The 18,919-nt window shown below is 46.7% G+C and overlaps 1 protein-coding gene across 1 annotated transcript; it reads left to right on the forward strand.

The window, feature by feature from the left end:
• Positions 1-344: 344 nt before the first annotated feature.
• LOC147659249 (uncharacterized) lies at positions 345-16,418 on the forward strand (the record flags this gene model as incomplete). Its single annotated transcript, XM_086951857.1, has 2 exons — positions 345-419; positions 15,613-16,418. Coding segments are annotated over 2 exons (881 nt in total), but the record flags the coding sequence as incomplete, so codon positions are not given.
• Between the last annotated feature and the right edge of the window lie 2,501 nt (positions 16,419-18,919).

An 18,919-nucleotide genomic window follows, 5' to 3' on the forward strand; every position in this document is an offset into this window, starting at 1 on the left:
CTACAACATCTGCCTCCTACAGGAAACCTGGTGCCAAGAACCCAGACACAGAGTAGGTTTTTCGACCCACTTTGTTCCAGCTGTCCAACAACATGGATCCAAAGGTCGCCCGTCCGGCGGTCTCCTCATATGGGTCAGCATTGCTCTAGGTTTAAGTGTAAGTCATAGGTCCACCAAATCTCCTGACCTCCAGTGGATAACAATACATCGTAAAGGGGCAAGGAACCTAGAAGTATTCAACCTCTATCTGAGGGGCGCCAGGGGTGGGGCATCACGCCTAACCTCAACAGGCCTAAGCAGCGATTTAACTGCCTGTAATATCGACTCTTATGTTATTCTTGCAGGCGACTTCAATTGCTGTTTTGAGCCACTGGCCAAGGAAGACATTTTAGATACCTTTGACGAGGATACAAGGAGAGGTATCCCTATCCTGACCCTAGACCCGATCCCCAAATGGACACAAAGCGCGATTGAAATTAATGCTCTTTGTATGGAACACAATCTGAGACCAGCAAATGGACGCTCCAAATCGGATTCTATGGGTGCTCACACATATAACAGGACGGGTCACTCCTCCAGAATTGACTTTATCATGCTTAACTATAATCTTTGGTCATTCCACCAAGACATGGAGGTTATAGTGTCTTGTGACAGTGACCATAATCCCCTCTCCTTAACCATTACTTCTCCTTGGCAGGTTGGGAACCAAGGCATGTCCGATCACAAGTGGAAAGCATCTCATGAAATTGTTCCTTCGAACTGTGGCAGGCGCCTAAAGTTAGCAAAAGTATCAGTTGACGAAGCAAGTATGGCACAAGCCGGGACCATCTTGTCAGGGGTGGAACCTCGGCTTGTCGCCCTAAGCCCCACCAGCAAAAAGGTCTTACCACTATTTACCGAGACTGTAGTGGCATTGAGTGATTTGTTTATTATTCCCCAACCTAGTGCCAGGGTTGTTTCGAACTGGGTTTCTAAGGCTAGAGACAAGTGGTACTCCTCCAAATGTCGAGTTGCAAAGGGGAAACATATCTCTGCTGTAAAGAACAAAGACCCAGTCAGTATAAGAACCACGAGGAAACTCTATAAAAAAACTGTGGCAGAGGCCAAGGAGGCTCATGACTCAAATTTTTGGCGGGAGTTAACAGAGGCAAGCACTAGGAAAGATTCCAAGGGGTTTTGGGATCTGCTAAGAGCCAGGGATAAGCCTATTGACCAACAGCTAACTTGTAATATCCCTGGTGACGTCTGGCTTGCCCACTTCTCCAAGCTATACTCTGCTCCTCCGGGGACATCGAATCCAAATCTGGGTTTTTTGCCCAGTCCCACAGCTGACCTCCCATGCAATGATGGTTTATTTTCTAGTCAGGAAGTAGAAAAGGCAATTAGGTGCATTGTACCCAATAAGGCTGCAGGCCCTGATGGGCTTCCGGGCGATTTGTTAAAGAAATACCCCTTATTGTAGAGTAGATTAATTGCTTCTCTCCTAAATGAGGTTTTGTTGGGAGGTTCTTTCCCTGATTCCTGCAGGGGCGCCGAAGTCGTCCCTATCTTTAAGAAATCGCCCTATTAGTTTGCTGGATTCAACTCAAAAGGTTGCGGGCAAAGTGGTACTGGGTAGGATCTTGCAGTGGGCAGAAGAAAACCAGATCCTGTCAGATTTTCAAGCAGGCTTTAGAACTGGGACAGGTACCATCGAGCAAACATTTCGCCTTCTAATGATTTACTGGAAAGTGGTGGTGCTGGGAGGGGGCAGTTTGTATTTAGTCTTTATAGACTTGCGAACAGCCTTCGACCTGGTACCACGAGCTTCATTGTGGAATGTCCTCGATGGCCTTGGTCTACCGCCTTATTTGTTGGCCTTGCTCATAAAATTTCATGATAGCAATTTTGCCCAAATTAGATGGGGTGCCCAGGGGGAAAAAACATCTCGTATCCCTGTAGATAGGGGCGTCCGCCAGGGATGTGTGCTTGCCCCCACTCTGTTTTCTCTTTATGTTAACAGAGTGGTGGAGCATCTCCTCCAACATCCATCGGACGCACCCTCCCTGGCTGGAAGGAAAATTCCGACACTCCTATTTGCGTATGACACCCTTCTAATCTCGAAATCACCAGCGGGCATTCAAAAATTGCTTTCTAGTTTCAAGGCCTACTGCGACACTAAGGGTCTGGCTATAAATATAGGTAAGACCAAGTTTCTTGTCCTTAACCCTCCCAAGAAATTTGTCGCCCCCCCCGTTCTAGACTCTGTCCCATTGGAAAGAGTCAAAGAATTTGACTATTTGGGCATACGTCTGTGCGACACTATGAGCTGGAAGGCGCACCACCAAAAGGTGTTTCTGACTCATAAGAGGGTCGATGGTGCCCTGCTTAAAGAACAGCGTGCCTCATCCATAAAACCAATCGGGGCTCTCCTTGACATCTATAGGGCAAGGGTAGTGAGCGCAGCATTGTACGGCGCAGAACTGTGGGGCATACAGAGAGTTGACACCTTGGCCTGCCTTGAAAATAACTTTCACAAAGATCTTATGAGGCTACCCCACAGTACCCCCACACTCCCCCTTTTGCTATATGCAGGCACTCGCCCAATCTGTGAGCAAGCCAAACTACGCCCCCTTTTACTATGGTCCAGAATATGGAATGTCCCCGAACTCCGCAGCTATGCAGATGCCCTAAATGATCTTCTGTCCCTTCCGGGTTGTTATAAGGTTACCTGGCTTAGGGAGGTCAAGGGGCTCCTTTATAAGCTGGGTTTAGGAGACGCCTGGGTCAACAAAACAGCACCTTCAAAACAACTGTTAAAGAAGGCCTATTGGTTATGGGTGGACAACGAGAGAATGTGCAATTCAAATAATTGTAAATCTGTTGCCCAGATCCTGTTAGTTAAAGATCTCCCTTACAGGGAACCCTGTTTGGATTTAATCCATAACTCAGGCGACAGATTACTGTACATCAAATTCAGGGTGGGGGTACTCCCTTTAGGTCAGTTTACCTCCACCTGGAAACCACCCTTACAAACTGTACCATATTGTCCCTTCTGTGACTCTAGGGTCGAGTCCGTTGCACATTTGCTGTTCGAGTGCAACGCTTATGCGGTGCCTAGAAGGAGGTGGTTGAAGCCCCTATGCAGGAGCCTGGGAACGAGATCACATTTGGAAGCCTTACGCATATTGCGCACGGATGCAAGACCCTTTTTTGCCTGCTGTATGGCAAAATTCCTAGGGTGGGCTTGGCGTATAAGAACTGCAAACAAAATGCTGATCCAGTAACGTCTTCTTCCCCTGTCTCGCCCCTTCTTAACCAATGATTGTTTTTTAATTCCCCTTGTCGATTCTGCAGGTCTTTTTTTAATGTGTTGTTAAACTACTTTCTATTGATGTAATGTGTTGCTTTTATGATATGTTTTTATATCGAAATAAAGCTTATACAAAAAAAAATATTTGATGTTCTGTCCGAGAAGAAATGTTTTAGTCTAACAGATCTAAAAAATCTGTAAAGTTCAAGTTTTGTATCAAAGAGATCACTTTGGTGAGTTGGTACGAATTACAGCCCTGCTGACAATACCGATATTTCTGTTTCAGAAAGAACGTGTTTAGAAAGATTGAAAATTTAAATGGTTTGTGTGTCAGTTACCATTCGTAATACTGATTCCGTGTTTGTCTCTGCCCTGGGGTGTATTGGTTCCGTAACCATCCTCTCTTGGAGGACCGTTGTTTCCGAGGTTGGCCTTGTCCCCTCCTGTCCTGTCCTAAAAAAGCGTGCCTGGTGGTGGATGGTTGTTGGTCGTAATAATGTCTTTTGGAGTTGTCAGCAGCGTGTTTACTATCTGTGTCTGAGTTAGTATCTGAAAAGGTTGTTTCCTTACGCTGAACTTGGTTGGGAGCTTCCGTTGAGTAGAAATCTTTTTGTAAATACGGATAAGTCTTTTCTTTACTATACCATCTTATATCTTTTTGCAACTTTTCAGTTTTTTTATGGGAATTAAACTCTTCGAACTCTTTTATTGTTGCTGCGATCTTGTCAAGAAGGACTTTTGAGTTGGTAATATTGGAGTCAGATTCTATTTTCTTCTCCAAAGTTTCAATTTCCTTCAGAAGAATTTTGATATGTTTGAGTGCGGTCTCAATACTTAAAACCATCCAGGTGCGAGAGGACTTGTTGACTGCAAAGCTGAAACCCACTTTGAACTCATCGTCATCAATAAAGATTATCAAGACATTTCTTATCTGCAACCCAGTTGGAATAATATTGGAGTTGAGACAATCTGTGAGAAATCTAGCGTGTAATTCAGTTCTCACTAGTTTTTTCTTTAATCGTTCTAATTGATTAAGGTCAGATTCATATGGAAGAATAGCAGAGGGTCCCTAATTTCCCAATAGAGAAGGGCCACCCGCTATTTTCAATATATATTCATCTGTATATGATAAGGTCTCCCGTTCAGACATAAATACATTTAAACCGAAGTCAAGGGTGTCTAAAACAACCCCACTTATTGTAGTCTAACTCAGTTACCACTTCTAAGGAAGTGACCCAGAACGGACTATTATCTATGCACAGTGCAATATTCAAAAGAGTGGGAACCCAATCTACCCTTGCAGGTTTGGGCAATGAAGTTTTCAAAGAGGGAGGGATAACCTACAAGGGATTTTATTTGTCTAGAACGTTTAAAATTGTTTGAAAAACTATTTGAGGTCACACCCTCTACAGTGGTGGATAGCAGAGTCAATCAATAAAGAAATTCAATGTAATCACAATTATCAATTAGAAATGAACAATGAATCATACACGGGGCAGCAAAATATCTTTCAAAAGAACATTCATATATTTAATATATATATATTTTAAAATTTATCAGGGAAAAAGCACCAAAACATGGGCCCTTATTTATGAAAAGTGACGCATCCTTGCACAGGCGCAGGGATGCGTCCCAATTCCGTACGACGCGCTGCGTCAGAAGTTTGCGACGTGGATGCGTCAGAATAATGCAATGGCGCATCGTGTCGCAAGTGATGCCGAAAGTCGGAAAAAAGTGACGCAGACGCTGACGTCCTGACGCACCGGAAAGTCACGCAAGTGCTGGAAAAGTGCCGTAAGTCACAATCGCGGTACTGACGCAAGTGTACGCGTCGCTGCGCCACTTTCACGTTGCGTCAGAATCCGGAAAACGCCAAAAATACACGCATCCATCTCCTAATTCTCCCGCAAATCGAAAAAATTGCTACCATGGAGTGTGAAGGACACAGCAGCAGTCAAGGGAACCTTCCACATGGCAGCCAGGATGCCCAGCCTGAAACACGGGGAGAAACACATGGAAAGAGGAAAAGGAAAATACATTTCAGTGCTGAGGAGAACGACATACTCATAAATGAGGTGACAGACCACCAGCACCAGCTTTTTGGAAGTTCCAAGTTGCCATTATCAAAAAAAGAGGCCATTTGGCAGTCCATATTGACAAAGGTCAACTGTGTGGCCCAATCTAAGAGGACAGTCATTGACCTTAAGAAACGCTGGAATTACATAAAGCGCAGGACAAAAGAAAAAATGGCAAAAAACCGCAAAGAAGCAACGGTGACAGGAGGAGGCAGCCCATCACAACAGGAAGAGCTGGATGACCTTGAGGAGCGGGTTGCGGCGGTCATCCCAGACGAGTTGGTGGTAGGAATTCCATGACAGGACAGTGCAGAGCATGAGGAACTGCAAGACAGAGAGGGTAAGTCCCTACAAGGGGAAATCTGCAAAGAAGGTAATGTTGTGCAGTGCATAAACTAAGGTGGCTGGCTCAAATACTGACGTGTTGTGGAAAGAGAAGTCAGGCAATGTCATGAACTGTGAAGGGTCTTCAAAAAGTATTGTACCAGGGACATGCAGATGTCACATTTGGTAAACACCTACCCCTGTCAAAGTAATAACATATTGCCAAAGTGAAGTCCCAGCCCACTGCTACACCTGACAAGTGCCACACGCAGGTGCAAATATACAACTACCCTCATGAAATACCAATCACACAACATCCTGCAACAGACCGAGTTTAACACTTGTATAACCTGGACTGACACCACTGTGCTGGCAGGATGTTATTTTGATCATGTAGTGGTGGCATAATGTGCCACACCCACAATAATAGGCCACAGACAGCCATGTAACATAGTACAATATATCATGTCATTGCATCATTCTCACATTAAAGTGTGAGAAAGCGCAATTCCAGGGCTGTTGCTGGGGGTGTACCCAGAGACATCCATGTCCAATTGACAATGTCCAATAGCAAAGTCAAACTGTAACTATTACGCTGCGCCACAAAGATATGCATCCTCAGGGTCTGTGTAAGGCATGCACAACCTGAATAAATACGAACTGTTCCCTCTCTGATATACCCAACATATAGCTGTTGCATTCAAGTGGACACATAGAAAGAGGAAAAATATTTTGATGACTGCATCATGCAGGAATGTGTCCCTTCCATGCACACAAACACTGATCCCCTGCACCGCCGGACCCCCTGCAACATGGTGCAAGTTTGCCTGGGTCGGCGCATGCCAAGCATTGTGCACCTATGTCGTTTGAAGGGCAGGTGACACCAATAAACAGACCCTACTGATAGTCACCCCATGCAGGCCCAAAATCTGTCATTGTACTACTTTGTGCATGATGGTTTCAGCCACATCATCTGCTTATGTAAGGGAAAGTACTCAGGAATGTTACTCAGCATGTGAATCCCTGTGCCACATTACACAAGCATCATGCATAACGTATGCATGGTGGGTCTGCACATCCAAACACAAATATCAGTAGTGGTGCTGTGCAATCCATCCAAATTTTGGAAATACATTAGCATCTGGCAATTGTGTCAGTACCTCACACCTGCATCCTGGTAGGTATAGGGGAGAGGCAGTGCCACCGGGAGAGGCCTGCACCAAGGTTTGCTGTACTTGAATGATGCTCCTCACATGAATGCATGACTTAAGCACTGACCAGCTACGTCTGGATGAATGACGTATACAACATGAATAACAACATGTAGCGACATACAGTGAATACAGCACATCTATGTTGTCACGACCATGGGAAAAACATAAGTGTACCAATGGTGTTCTTGCAGTGAAAGAACATCCAACATCAATAGTTTGCAGGAATGCACACCATCTCACCGAAGGCCTCCATTCATGGTCTGTACCTATGCATGCACTGCAGCACACCTATATTGCAAGGTGCGCAGTCCAGCTGCTAAACATCCAGCAAATATGCACCATAGTCAATTATACAAATGGATCATCAGCGAGTCTGCAGCACTGTTTGTGTAGCTTAAGTGCCAAGAATGTCTAATCACATTAGCAAGTGTAGCATACAGATGAGAGCAAATGCTCAGGAGTGATAGCAACTTCTATGTCAATGGCATTGCATGTCCCAACAAAACTATGGCAATGACATGCAAAGTAGGCGTTACGTATCCAAATAATGCTAACAAGTTGACTAACTGCACCTTCCAAGATTAGCAAGGCTGTCACAGACATGAGAGAAACAAGCAAACTCATGCAAATGCACAATAGCTCCCGGAATGTAAAGCCACAACATACATGTCCCTAAGGAAGGTGACAATTCGTGGCACAACATATATGCATGGGAATGGTACTGGACAGCGCTGTAAACAAGGTTACAGGGTTGCCCTGTGACAAAGATACACTCTACAAATGTGAAACAACAGCAATATTGTGTGCATTCCTATGGCACAACCATGAAAATTGTTGCTGCAAGAAGACAGTGAGGCAACACTTCTCACCATGTCCCCCCTTGCAATAGTATGGATGTACAGTACCCACTGGACATTGCTCCATGATTCAAGTAATGACTGATCCATTACAAATCATAATGTCAGTGTATGCACCACCATGCCACAACTCCAGCAATGCATAGTGGCAGACGATGCCAATGGCACTGCCCACATACATGGCTGCCATGAGGCAGGGGGAAAGTAGGGATGCAAGTACATTCATGAGGGGTGCAGAAATGATGGTGTCATTAGAGATCCTAGCAGTGCTATTTGTGTGCTGTAGTGTCACAAGTATTTAAGCATTGGTGGACTGTCTTTGCACAAGGAGTGGATGAGATGTCATGCACTGCCCTTGCTCCAGCTACAAGAGGGTGCAAGGAGGGCGGTGGTGATTGCTGGTCAAGTCACATATGTCATGCATTCAATGATGGTAGTGCCAGGAGAGTATGAAGTCAGACCTGAATCAGAAGTACCTGCAGCCGTAGTACAGGTATTTAACCGTGTCCTGTTCAGTGGTATGTTGAGGTCACTTGATGCTTGTGTCTGATGTCAGTGAAGTTACCCTGGAGGTGTTGTTGGTCCGGTAACTTAACCTGCTGAGGTGGAACTGGAGGTCATCGAGAGGGATGCTGCCTGTGGCTGTCACACACTGGAGTGCAATGAGGTCAACAATGGTATTGGAGAATGGGGCACATGGCCTGGGTGTCCTGCACATGAGTGTGCTGCTGAGTATGGCCATGGGCTTGGTCACGATAATGTAGTTGTCGTAGTACATGGTCAACCATGGCACATTAGAGTGCATGCTCATTCTGAGTGTACCGGTGTATGGGTTTACAATGCCTCTTCCATGATTGTCGTGCTGCCACATGCAGGTGACACAGAAGTTGTCAGTGACAGTGATGGTGATGTCTGTAGCAGAGTTACGTCCTGGCAGGTGAGGTGGCGTACAGGGTTGAAGTTGAGGAGGTTGCTGACATTGTATTGTTGCAGTGTCCAAGAGGAATAAACCTTGGTTCACAGTGTGGACCTGAGCCAGTCAAATGCAAGCAGCGTAGACTATGGTTGCCGTAGTCTTTTGAGATGACCATTACAATGTATGCTGCACAATGTCAACAATGCAATGCATGTGTACCAAAATATAATCTCAAAATACCTCATTGTGACCACAATTATGTTGTGATGTAAGTACTTCATGTGGTAATGTGTGTCAGTATGAAAAACAAATAAATTGTGACAAATCTGAAAAATATCTAAAATGTTGTGCATTTATGTGTTAAATAATAACATTTGGTTGTGTCATGGGGTGACATATGGCTGAACTATTATTTGTATAGATGTACATCATGAGAAATAGGGGGTGAAATTTTGAGAATATTAACAAATGCTGTGCATATTTGTTTTGGCAATGAAAAATGGTGTGTGCATTACTCACTAAACTGACTCCATTGTGTGTGTCGTGGTTGTTCATAAAGGAATTTAATGCTTCAGGTCTGGGTGTGTGGTGACAAGGATAGTCTGTCCATGTACTCACTGAACTTTGAACAGTGTAATTAAAGTCTCCGCTGTGCAACACCTACTCTACAGTTGCAACATACCTAGTATTAAAAATTAATTCAATGGAATGTGATGACATGGCATGTTTTGGTAATATGTATGTGCCTTTTGGCACAAGAGTGGTACACCTGCTCTGCATGGGGGCACAGTGGCAAGCATTGGCAATTGGGGGGGGCAGCTGTGAGTTAACAAATGAAGGAAATAACAATGAATGTCTTATGGATGCAGGGATATGTGTGTGAGTGGGTGCTGCAAAACATATAGTGGGCGATTCACAGAATGAACTTAAGACTCAATCCAAAACTTACTACTATTTTGGTATTCACAGAATGCACTTACTAATTTTTGCATTCACAGAATGAACTTACTACTTTTGGTATTCACAGAAGTTAGGATTTTGTCTTAAGTTTCTCTTAAGACAGACTTAAGACAGACTTAAGACAAAATCCTAACTTCTGTGAATACCAAAAGTACTAAATTCATTCTGTGAATGCCAAAAGTAGTAAGTGCATTCTGTCAACAACAAAATAGTAGTAAGTTTAGGATTGAGTCTTAAGGTCGTTCTGTGAATCAGGCACATATTGAGGGAAGTCTGACCTCAAAGCTGTGTCTCATTTCTCTTCAGCCTATGCAACCCTGCCTTTGTGTCACGTAAAAGGAATTAGGCAGCCAGCCTCACTACTCTGAGTCAATCACAACGCTGTGAAGTGCTGGTGTGACTGCTAATAGGAAATGGGATAAGTCATGCAGCCACATGCTGGAGTGTCGGCCATGTTTGCCAGGGAGGCTGAAATGCAGCCTGCATACCAAACATGGAAGTGGGTATTACTGCTCTGGTCATCATGGGTGGCACCTGAGTCATCTTGCCAATATGCACATGACCCACCTCATCTTAGATGTCCCGTACCCACCCTCCCATGCCATGATGACACGTAGCATGATCACTTCAGTCACTCATCCCTTGTGTCTCCATAATAAGTCAGTTCAGTGCTCTCATCTGAGCCCACACTCCACATATGGTCTATGAAGTACCACTAAGACCCCCACCCCTGTCTTCATGTGTTCCGTCATCACTGAATATTGTACCTCACAATTACCCTACTCAATGTCAGCCGCTGTGCAAGCGCACAGCAGACGCATGTACATGGTGTGCTGAAGGCACGCCTATGGCAAGTCTGAATGCGCACATCTGTGTCCCAAATGCAATAATTTCCAGCAACAACTGATATACAGTCACTCACTGATGCAGCTCAGCCAGCCTCCATGCACTCATACATGGAAAAAATTGGAGAATGACAACAGGCCTTTGCAAACATGACCCACAGACATTTCACATGCCTACACTGCTGACAAAGCTCAACCACCACCCTGGTCTCAAACACAGCCAACGCCAGCGTTTCTGCAAGTGAAAGTCACACCTGGATACACAACTACGCATACCAGACCTCCACCCTCTGCAAGCCTAACAAACAGCACTACAGGGACACGGCATGGTAGAGCACTGATCTCTAAGAAGCAAGAGGCAGATACCTTGGTAAGAACTGTATAAACACCAAGACACCTGAAATGTAAAACACATACATGGACGCTATGAGGGACTACCACAAAAAAATAGTCTAAGAGAATGGAAAGTCCTACAAACTCGTCAAGGTCCTGCATGAATAAAACAACCTATGCAGCAAAGCGACAGACATCACCCTGGCACTACAGCCCTGTGATAAGTGTCCAACAAAGTTCACCATAAAGTAAAAAATTTCACTACAACAACTTTGCCGTACACATGAGATACCACAGGCAGCACCACACAAACCTCTCCCAACACAACAACCATACTACCATCCCCACCGGGACACCAGTCACAGCTCAATGCACCCCCTCCAACATGAGATACAGCCACCTGTGGCATCACTACAGCCCTGTCCTCATCACATCAACAACAGCACCAAGATCACCCTATTCACACCCACAGGTGACATCCGCACCCTCCGGGACCAAGAGCCGTGAGTGTGCTCCGACACAGACTAACACCACACAGATTTGCTACACTACATGCAGCAGGATTCCAAGGAACAACGCTTAACTGGGTCACTCATCCCAGCAAGAGGTTCAAGGATCAGACTGACAACCTTCGTCTTTAAAATCACGTAATTCCAATGCTGAATGCAAGAGGGACCATCTATGTGTCTGACCCTTGTCAACATCAACAGGGCTGCCTCAGCGCCATTTGAAACCAAACACAGCCTCAACATTGTATCCATTGCTGATGACAGACAGCTCATACTCTCTCACACCTAAGACTACACCAACCAAAGACTTGAAATACATTGAGGAGTGCACTACGTCACAGTCTGCATGAACCACAGCTGCATGAAAAAAAAATCAGAGAATACAGAAGTCCGTGTCCTTGGAACAACTCCTTCAGCATGTAAAAACACCTGTTGGATCTCCCACTCTGATGGGAAGGGGCTGCCGCTACCGCTCCAAGACACAGGTCTTGATGAGTCTTCTGAATGCGAGTAGGTCCTGGGTCTGCCGTAGGTGGGCCAGGAGGGTGTGCAAGGTCTTGGCGGCGAGGTAGGACAAGGATCTGCTGCTGGAGATTGGTCATAGGATGCGGTGGACAGTGGTGAGGGGGAGGCTGGTGGAGCAGACCTGGCATGTGGGGGTGTAGAAGCTGAGTCTGCTGTACAGGTAGGCTGGTCCGGCCTACTGGTGTGCATTGTGTGTCTGGGTCTGGAGCTTGAAGCTGATCCACTTACTGATGGGGAACCAGTGTAGGTCTCACATTTGGGGGATGATGTTGCTGCGGTGGGGGACGTTGACAATCAATGAGCCGTAAGTGTATTGGATGCGTTGTAGTAGTTGTAGGTGTTTGTCTGGGAATCCTGCGTACAGTGCGTTGCGGTAGTCCAGTCTGCTGCTGCTCAGGGCCTGTGTCACAGTTATTTTTGTCTGGGGTGGGGATCCACTTGTAGATCCTGCACAGCATGCGGAGGCAGTTGTAGCAGGAGGAGGAGATGGCATCAACCTGCTCAGACATGGAGAGGAAGGACTACTGAATGTATTGAAAGTTGCGTGCATGGTCAGTGGGTGTTGTTGCTGTTCCCAGTGTGGTTGCCCACCAGGAGTCGTCCCAGGCTCAGGGTGTGGGTCCGAGGATGAGGACCTGTGTCATGTCCAAGTACAGTTTCAGACTGCTGCTCCTCATCCAGTTGGTGAAGGACTTCATTCCCTCGTGGAGGTTTGCTCAGGGTGTGTGTGGGTCCCTGGTGATGGAGAGGATGAGCTGGGTGTTGTTGGTGTAGGAGAGGATGTAGAGGTTGTGATGGCGGCCCACGTGTGCGAGGGGGACAAGTACATGTTGAACAGTGTTGGTCTGAGGGATGACCCCTGGGGTACGCCGCAGATGATGTTGATGGCGTCCGATTTGATGGATGGGTTTCGGACACTCTGGACGCTCTGGGTTCTGCCGGAGAGTAAGGACGTGGTCCAGTCTAGGGCCTTCAATTGGAATCATGATTCTCGGAGGTGTGTCTTCAGAGTGTGAAGGCATACCGTGTCAAAGGCGGTTGACCGGTCCAGGAGGAAGAGGGCTGCTGTCTTGGTGCTGGCTAGTTGGCGCATGATGTTGTCTGTGCCGGGCATGTGGACTGTCTTGCTGCTGTATGTACGTATGACTCCAGACTGGGACGGGTCAAACATGTTGGGGTCTACCAGCTCGCGACCCAATTGCATGTTGATGATTACCTAGATGACCTTCGTTGGGAACGTGAGCAGGGAGATGGGCCGTGAGTCCTCGAGGGCCTTGGGGTGTGCCTTGTGCCTCTTGAGGAGGGCATTGCTTGTGGTGTGCTTCCATATTTCATGGAATGTTGCTGCATTGAAAAAGATGTAGATGAACTTGTGTAGTTGTGGTATGGTCGCTTCCTCTGCTTTGTACAATAAGTGGTGTGGTGATGGTACTGCTGGTGATCCAGAGTGTATGGAGTTCATGACCTTGTGTGTTGCGTCCTTGTTGACGTAGTACCAGGAGGTGCTGCGGTTGGCGCTGGTGGTCCTCGCCGGGGAGGTGGGGTCTGGCATAGTTGGGGTGGTTGTGGTGTTGAAGCTGTTGTCGATGTCACCAAACGTGCGCTGTGAGAAGATGGACAGTGAGTCGCACACTTCTTGTGAGGGTGGGATGTTGTTAACGTTTGCGCATGGGTTTCTCTGTTCAATAACAATGCTGAAGACCTCATTGCTGTCGTGTGCATTGGTATCCAGCCAGTCTCGGAAGGAGGAGCTCTTTGCCAATCTGTTGAGTTGGTGATGTATACACGTGGCGTCCTTGTGGACTGTGTGGTTGTGCAGTGTGTGTCCGTGGAGCCATGTTCACTCCATCTTCCGGCATGCGCGTTGGTAGGTCTGGAGGTAGTCGGGGAAACGGGTGGCTCTGTTGCAGGCGTGGCTGTTGGAGGGTAACGTGAGTGGGGCAAAGGTGTTGGTGCAGTCCTACATACACTGTCAGAGTTTTTGGGCACTGGCGACTGGGTTGGTGGGGTTGTAGTTTGGGCTCTGGCTGAGGGGTGTGACCAGCTGGTCTACGTTTACTTTTACCCAGCATTGGTGAGGCAGCAGTTGTCTGCGGTGGTGTGTGGTTGATTAATTGAAGGTCAAATTGATGCTGCGGTGGTCGGTCGAGTGCAGTTCAGTGGTGTGGTTGGAGGTGACGTGGGTGCCTGTTGAGAAGACGGGGTCCAGCTTGTGGCTGGCGGCGTGGGTTCGGTCCCGAGTTGTCTGCAGCCGGGTCTGGTGAGGTCGTTGATCAGTATGGTGGAGTTGTCGTCGTTGTTGTCCTTGAGGTGTACGGTCAGGTCCCACAGGATGATGTAGTACGTGGAGGCGAGTGCGTGGGTGCTGGCGAGGTCATCGATGGAGCAGCATAACTGAGCACAGGGTCGGTGTGCTGTACACGAGGGTCCTCTGAGGGTGGTGTTGGGTGTCGGTGTGGATGTTTATGTGCAGGTGGTTGGCGGTGTTGATGGGGTTGTCTGCATGGGTGCCGCTTGAGGGTGGACTTGTGGTCGATGGTGATTCATCCACCAAATCAGTCAGCGCAATCCCTGCGGTTGAACTTGTAGCTGTCTGGGATGTCTATGGTGATGTTGGTCGCAGAGCAGTAGTCCCACCAGGTCACGTTTAATAATCACACATCTGGGGCGGAGGTGTCCAGCAGATCCCAGAGCCACATGGGCTGTTTTCGTGTGGAGTGGGTGTTGTGGATAATGCATTGGAGGTGGCTGGGTCCACTCCATGGGGGTTTGGTGGCTCAGTTAGTTGTGAAGCTGCATGTGCGGCAGGAGAAGGGTCCCGTGTGTATGTTATTGTGGTGGCCTGGAAGCAAGTGTTGTATTGGCTGGCATTGAGTGCATGGAGGGTACAGGCGTAGTACTGGAGTCTGGTGTAGTGGCATTAGTGGCCACAAGGGGTCCTGGCGCTGGGCATGGTCCAGGCGCAGATGGCTGCAGACTGGCTTGCTTAAGGTGCGCCTCTGGTGCGCAAGTTGCACAGTCAAGAAAAGTTTGGCACATATGGGGATGTGGGAGGGAGGAGCAGCTGGTAGGCGGGAGCAGCAAATGTGCATGGGGTGGTGGAACAGTGGCACTGAAACCAAAATGGTGTGCAAACAGGGTGAAAAATAGTTGCACTGAGGCCACTAACGGGACACTAATATGGTGGTTCTGCACACCTGCCAGTGTGTACTCAGCAGCAGGGGCACACAGGGGGAGCTGGGTGTAGATTGAGCAACATACCAGGAGCAATCTGTATTATCCAAATATAACGTCATTAGCATGAAGACACAGGAAATGGGTCACACACAAACAACACAGCCGTGTTGGCTATGACAGGCGGGATGATGTGAGATGGTAAGAAATCCATGTCCCAAATCCTCAGTAATTGTGGCCTGATACCTGTTGCACACATATAGAGTGCATAATGCCACTTGGACTTGCTACTGTGCTGGAATGTGTCCTCAATATACACCAACAAAACAGACATCAGGACATGCACTCAAGTTGAATGTTGCAAGTGTGCAAACACTGTCTGGCCATGTGCCATGTGATTGGAAAAACATTTTGAATCCATCAAATGAATCATGCCATGTCATTTTAGGTAACATGAGTGATGCTGTGTAGCTTTAACTTTGACATGTTGACACACATCAAAGTCAAAAAGGGTAGATGACTCAAAATTGTGCATCTGTAGACCATATGTCAGACATGATCATAAACCTACATCTTTTTTCATTTCAGGGCATGGTACACCTACTCATGAGCAGGAACCTATGTTTGAATCCGATGATGAGGGCGGTGACAGTGTACCAAGTGTGGACACAGGCCTCCTCCAGGACCTGTTAGAATCAATACAAACTCCCTCTCCCCGCACAAGAACGCAAAGCAGCACAGTGGGATCTCCGCTTGCCCAACATGGAAGCACTCCTACGCCACCTCCCACAACATCTCAGCCTCACCACTCGCCGAACACGCTAAATTCTTTTGAACAACGTGTTGTGGATGTACAGGGTCAGTTGGCACAGGAGGTGCGTAAAGGGATAGAGAGCATGGTAGGCACCCTAGAGGGAGTGCTCCGTTGCCCAACATCCAATAGTGGCAGTGCGGAAACTGGTAGCAGCAACGATGCGCCACCACGTACTTTGTTTCACGCCATGAATGACATATCAGAAGTCATGCAGCAGAGGCACAGACAAATGCCCAACACAAGGGCCAGCCTTGAAGTTGCCAACAGGCTGAGGGAAATTCAGGACATTCTTAAAGAAATGAATGCAAAACAGGATGCATACCAAACCAACTTGGCTGCCTACCAACGGGATGTTACAGCTGTGCTGGAAAACCACCAAGTCATGCTCAGTGCATTCATGCGTTACCTGATGGGCATGGAACATGATGCAGGTACAATCCCGTCAACATCTGCAGTCCCTGATGTGTCTATGCCTCCTATGTCGACTGCACCACTGATTACACCATCAGCTGTGACAACACACACATCTGATGAAGAAGATTCAGAAGATTGTCCAGTCCTCCGCAAAACTATGCGTTAGCATCACCCATTGTACCAGGACACTAAATATACACTGTCTGGTGCTCATACTACTGACATTGTACCCCAGTAATGATGAAAAACAAATTTCTGCTAGTCAATGGATGTACAATACATTTTCTGTGGCCTCCCTCCATGAGATGAACGTATGATGTTAACACTCCCTTATCACACAATAAAAACCTACTCACTCATGCATGTCACAAATTTCATGTTGATGTATGGACTGTGCATGTACATCCTCAACCCTACTGTATGTGTCCCTTGATTATTAGAGTCCTGTCATACCTTGCTACTTGCTAAGTTGTGTCACTTACATTAATTTGCAACCACAACATGCAATGTCCAACTGGCAACGTTCATAAAGTGACTAGTAACGTGTGTACTACAGCATTGCTAATGTGCAACATAACGAATGATGTCATAAGTTTGAATGACTAACACTACAAGTTTGTACAAGGAGGGGGTGACTGGTAAAATCCGATCTGCTTGCACGCTACCATAAATGTGGGTCAGTCCAAGGTGTATGTGTGTGATGATGAAATATCTGACATACCACATGTATGTATAAATGGAAAACATCAGCACGTGGCTGGCATCAAAGGCACATCCTAAGGTAAGATAAGCAGCAGACAATTCTATTAACTTAAGCATAGGAATAGGGACATGCATCACACCAGTGATTGCAACAACATCACTCAACACTCAAATGGTGTCTCATGTATGAAGTCCTACAAACACTTCAGTGCTACTGCAAAGACTGTGGCCCTCATGCCTTAATGCCTTGTGGCACCGAAGCGTCACGATTTTCACTTTTCAAAAGTGATTCAAGGCTGTCATTGATGAGGGTCAGTGTGCCAGATGTATGTTGACACACTGACGGACAAAATTGGCTGCGGAATTAGCCATGGCAAGATGACTTACATGACATGTCAGAATTGAGATGTCCTAACACATATGTGAATCTGAGCGAATGGCAAAGCCTCGCCACACCACTGATCCTTGATCACGGTTACACCTTTCATTTGGAGAAGTGAGAATGTGACCGATTTCAAGCTTGGAGTCTGTTAGAAAATCCACTAAATCGCTATGTGAAAATGAGTCAGCTAACATACTTCCACAATAAGTACTTATGTACAGGCCTGTCACACAGATTATTGTGCTACTACAGACAAGAAATGTCATTCCCCAATTGAAATGCCCCAATACACTTGTGGTACAATCTGTACCACTAGTACAATGTTGATTTTCAATGAGGCCATTTCCCAGTGGCACCATGGTGTCTCTGTGCCTTGTTCACTGTATTGTGGCCTTGGTGTGTGTGTCTGCTGTTCCTGATTGGGATAATTTGGCCTGTCTGTTGTGTATCCCCTGTATTTTCTCTGTATGCACACTGACTTTTACTTGCCACTGCAGTTACCTGTCCATCCAGCACCCACACACGTCCATGCTCCAGCTACAAGCTGCTCACCCGACACACGACCCCAGCTGAATGGTGGATTATGTATATAGGTACCATTGTTGTGCAGAGTTCAAGCACATCAGTGAACATACACAACATGTGCAAGACCAGCTCAAGTTAGCCTGGTCGTTAAAAGCACCCCCACTACAAATGCAGCACTCCATGTATGCAACCTTGTGAGATAATACAACTGTCAGCTCAGGACACCGTGCAAATAACAAGCAACAGTCTCATGTTGACACTGCTGAAGCACCTTACCCCGTCTGCAGACAATTACAGCTATGAACAGCCAGCTGTATGCCAATGCACAGTGGTGCCTGAGCTGCATCCTCCTACACACATGTCCTGTGCACAGATATGGCATATAAATGTGTGAGACCAACTACAGCCTCTGGCACTAGTTACGTTGCCTGGGTCACATCTGCAACTGGCATTGCATACGCAATCCAGGAACTGCCTCCAACAGACTAATGCCATTATGATCAAGTGATTGCACAGTCCTGAACATGCCCACTCCTGTATCAAAGTCAACTACAGGACAACTCCATGTTGTACCCTTGCATACAGACATCCTTGATGGGCCACAACATTTGCCAAAGTACAATGCAGATCACAGACCGCACAACAACCTACAATATGTGGACTATGAACAGCTCAGACACCAGTATGACTCATTGACAAACTCTGCCAATTCAACCTCACCGCACTCCTAGACAACATCCCCGACATCAGATATACCCAGGTTGTCATCAACACAACTCACAAGGTGGGACACACCCGGGCACACATTGTCATCCAAGGTAACTACATTTTCCTTGGCCATCCCTCACATCCTCCCTGATCCAAGCCCCAATGCATCCTCTCATCATTCAGAAAACACACCATACACATGTCAAGGGCACAGTCCCTGTGCAGACACTGGTGCAAGATCAACACAGAGCCCCTTGCCTCAGCACTGATACACACCTCTCCATCCACCATGTTCCACACAAACTCAGATCATTACAAATTACAGATGTTGTACTACATATGCACATACA

The sequence above is a fragment of the Lissotriton vulgaris genome, unplaced genomic scaffold (genome assembly GCF_964263255.1).
Source record: "Lissotriton vulgaris unplaced genomic scaffold, aLisVul1.2 SCAFFOLD_4644, whole genome shotgun sequence".
NCBI classification, from domain to species: domain Eukaryota; kingdom Metazoa; phylum Chordata; class Amphibia; order Caudata; family Salamandridae; genus Lissotriton; species Lissotriton vulgaris.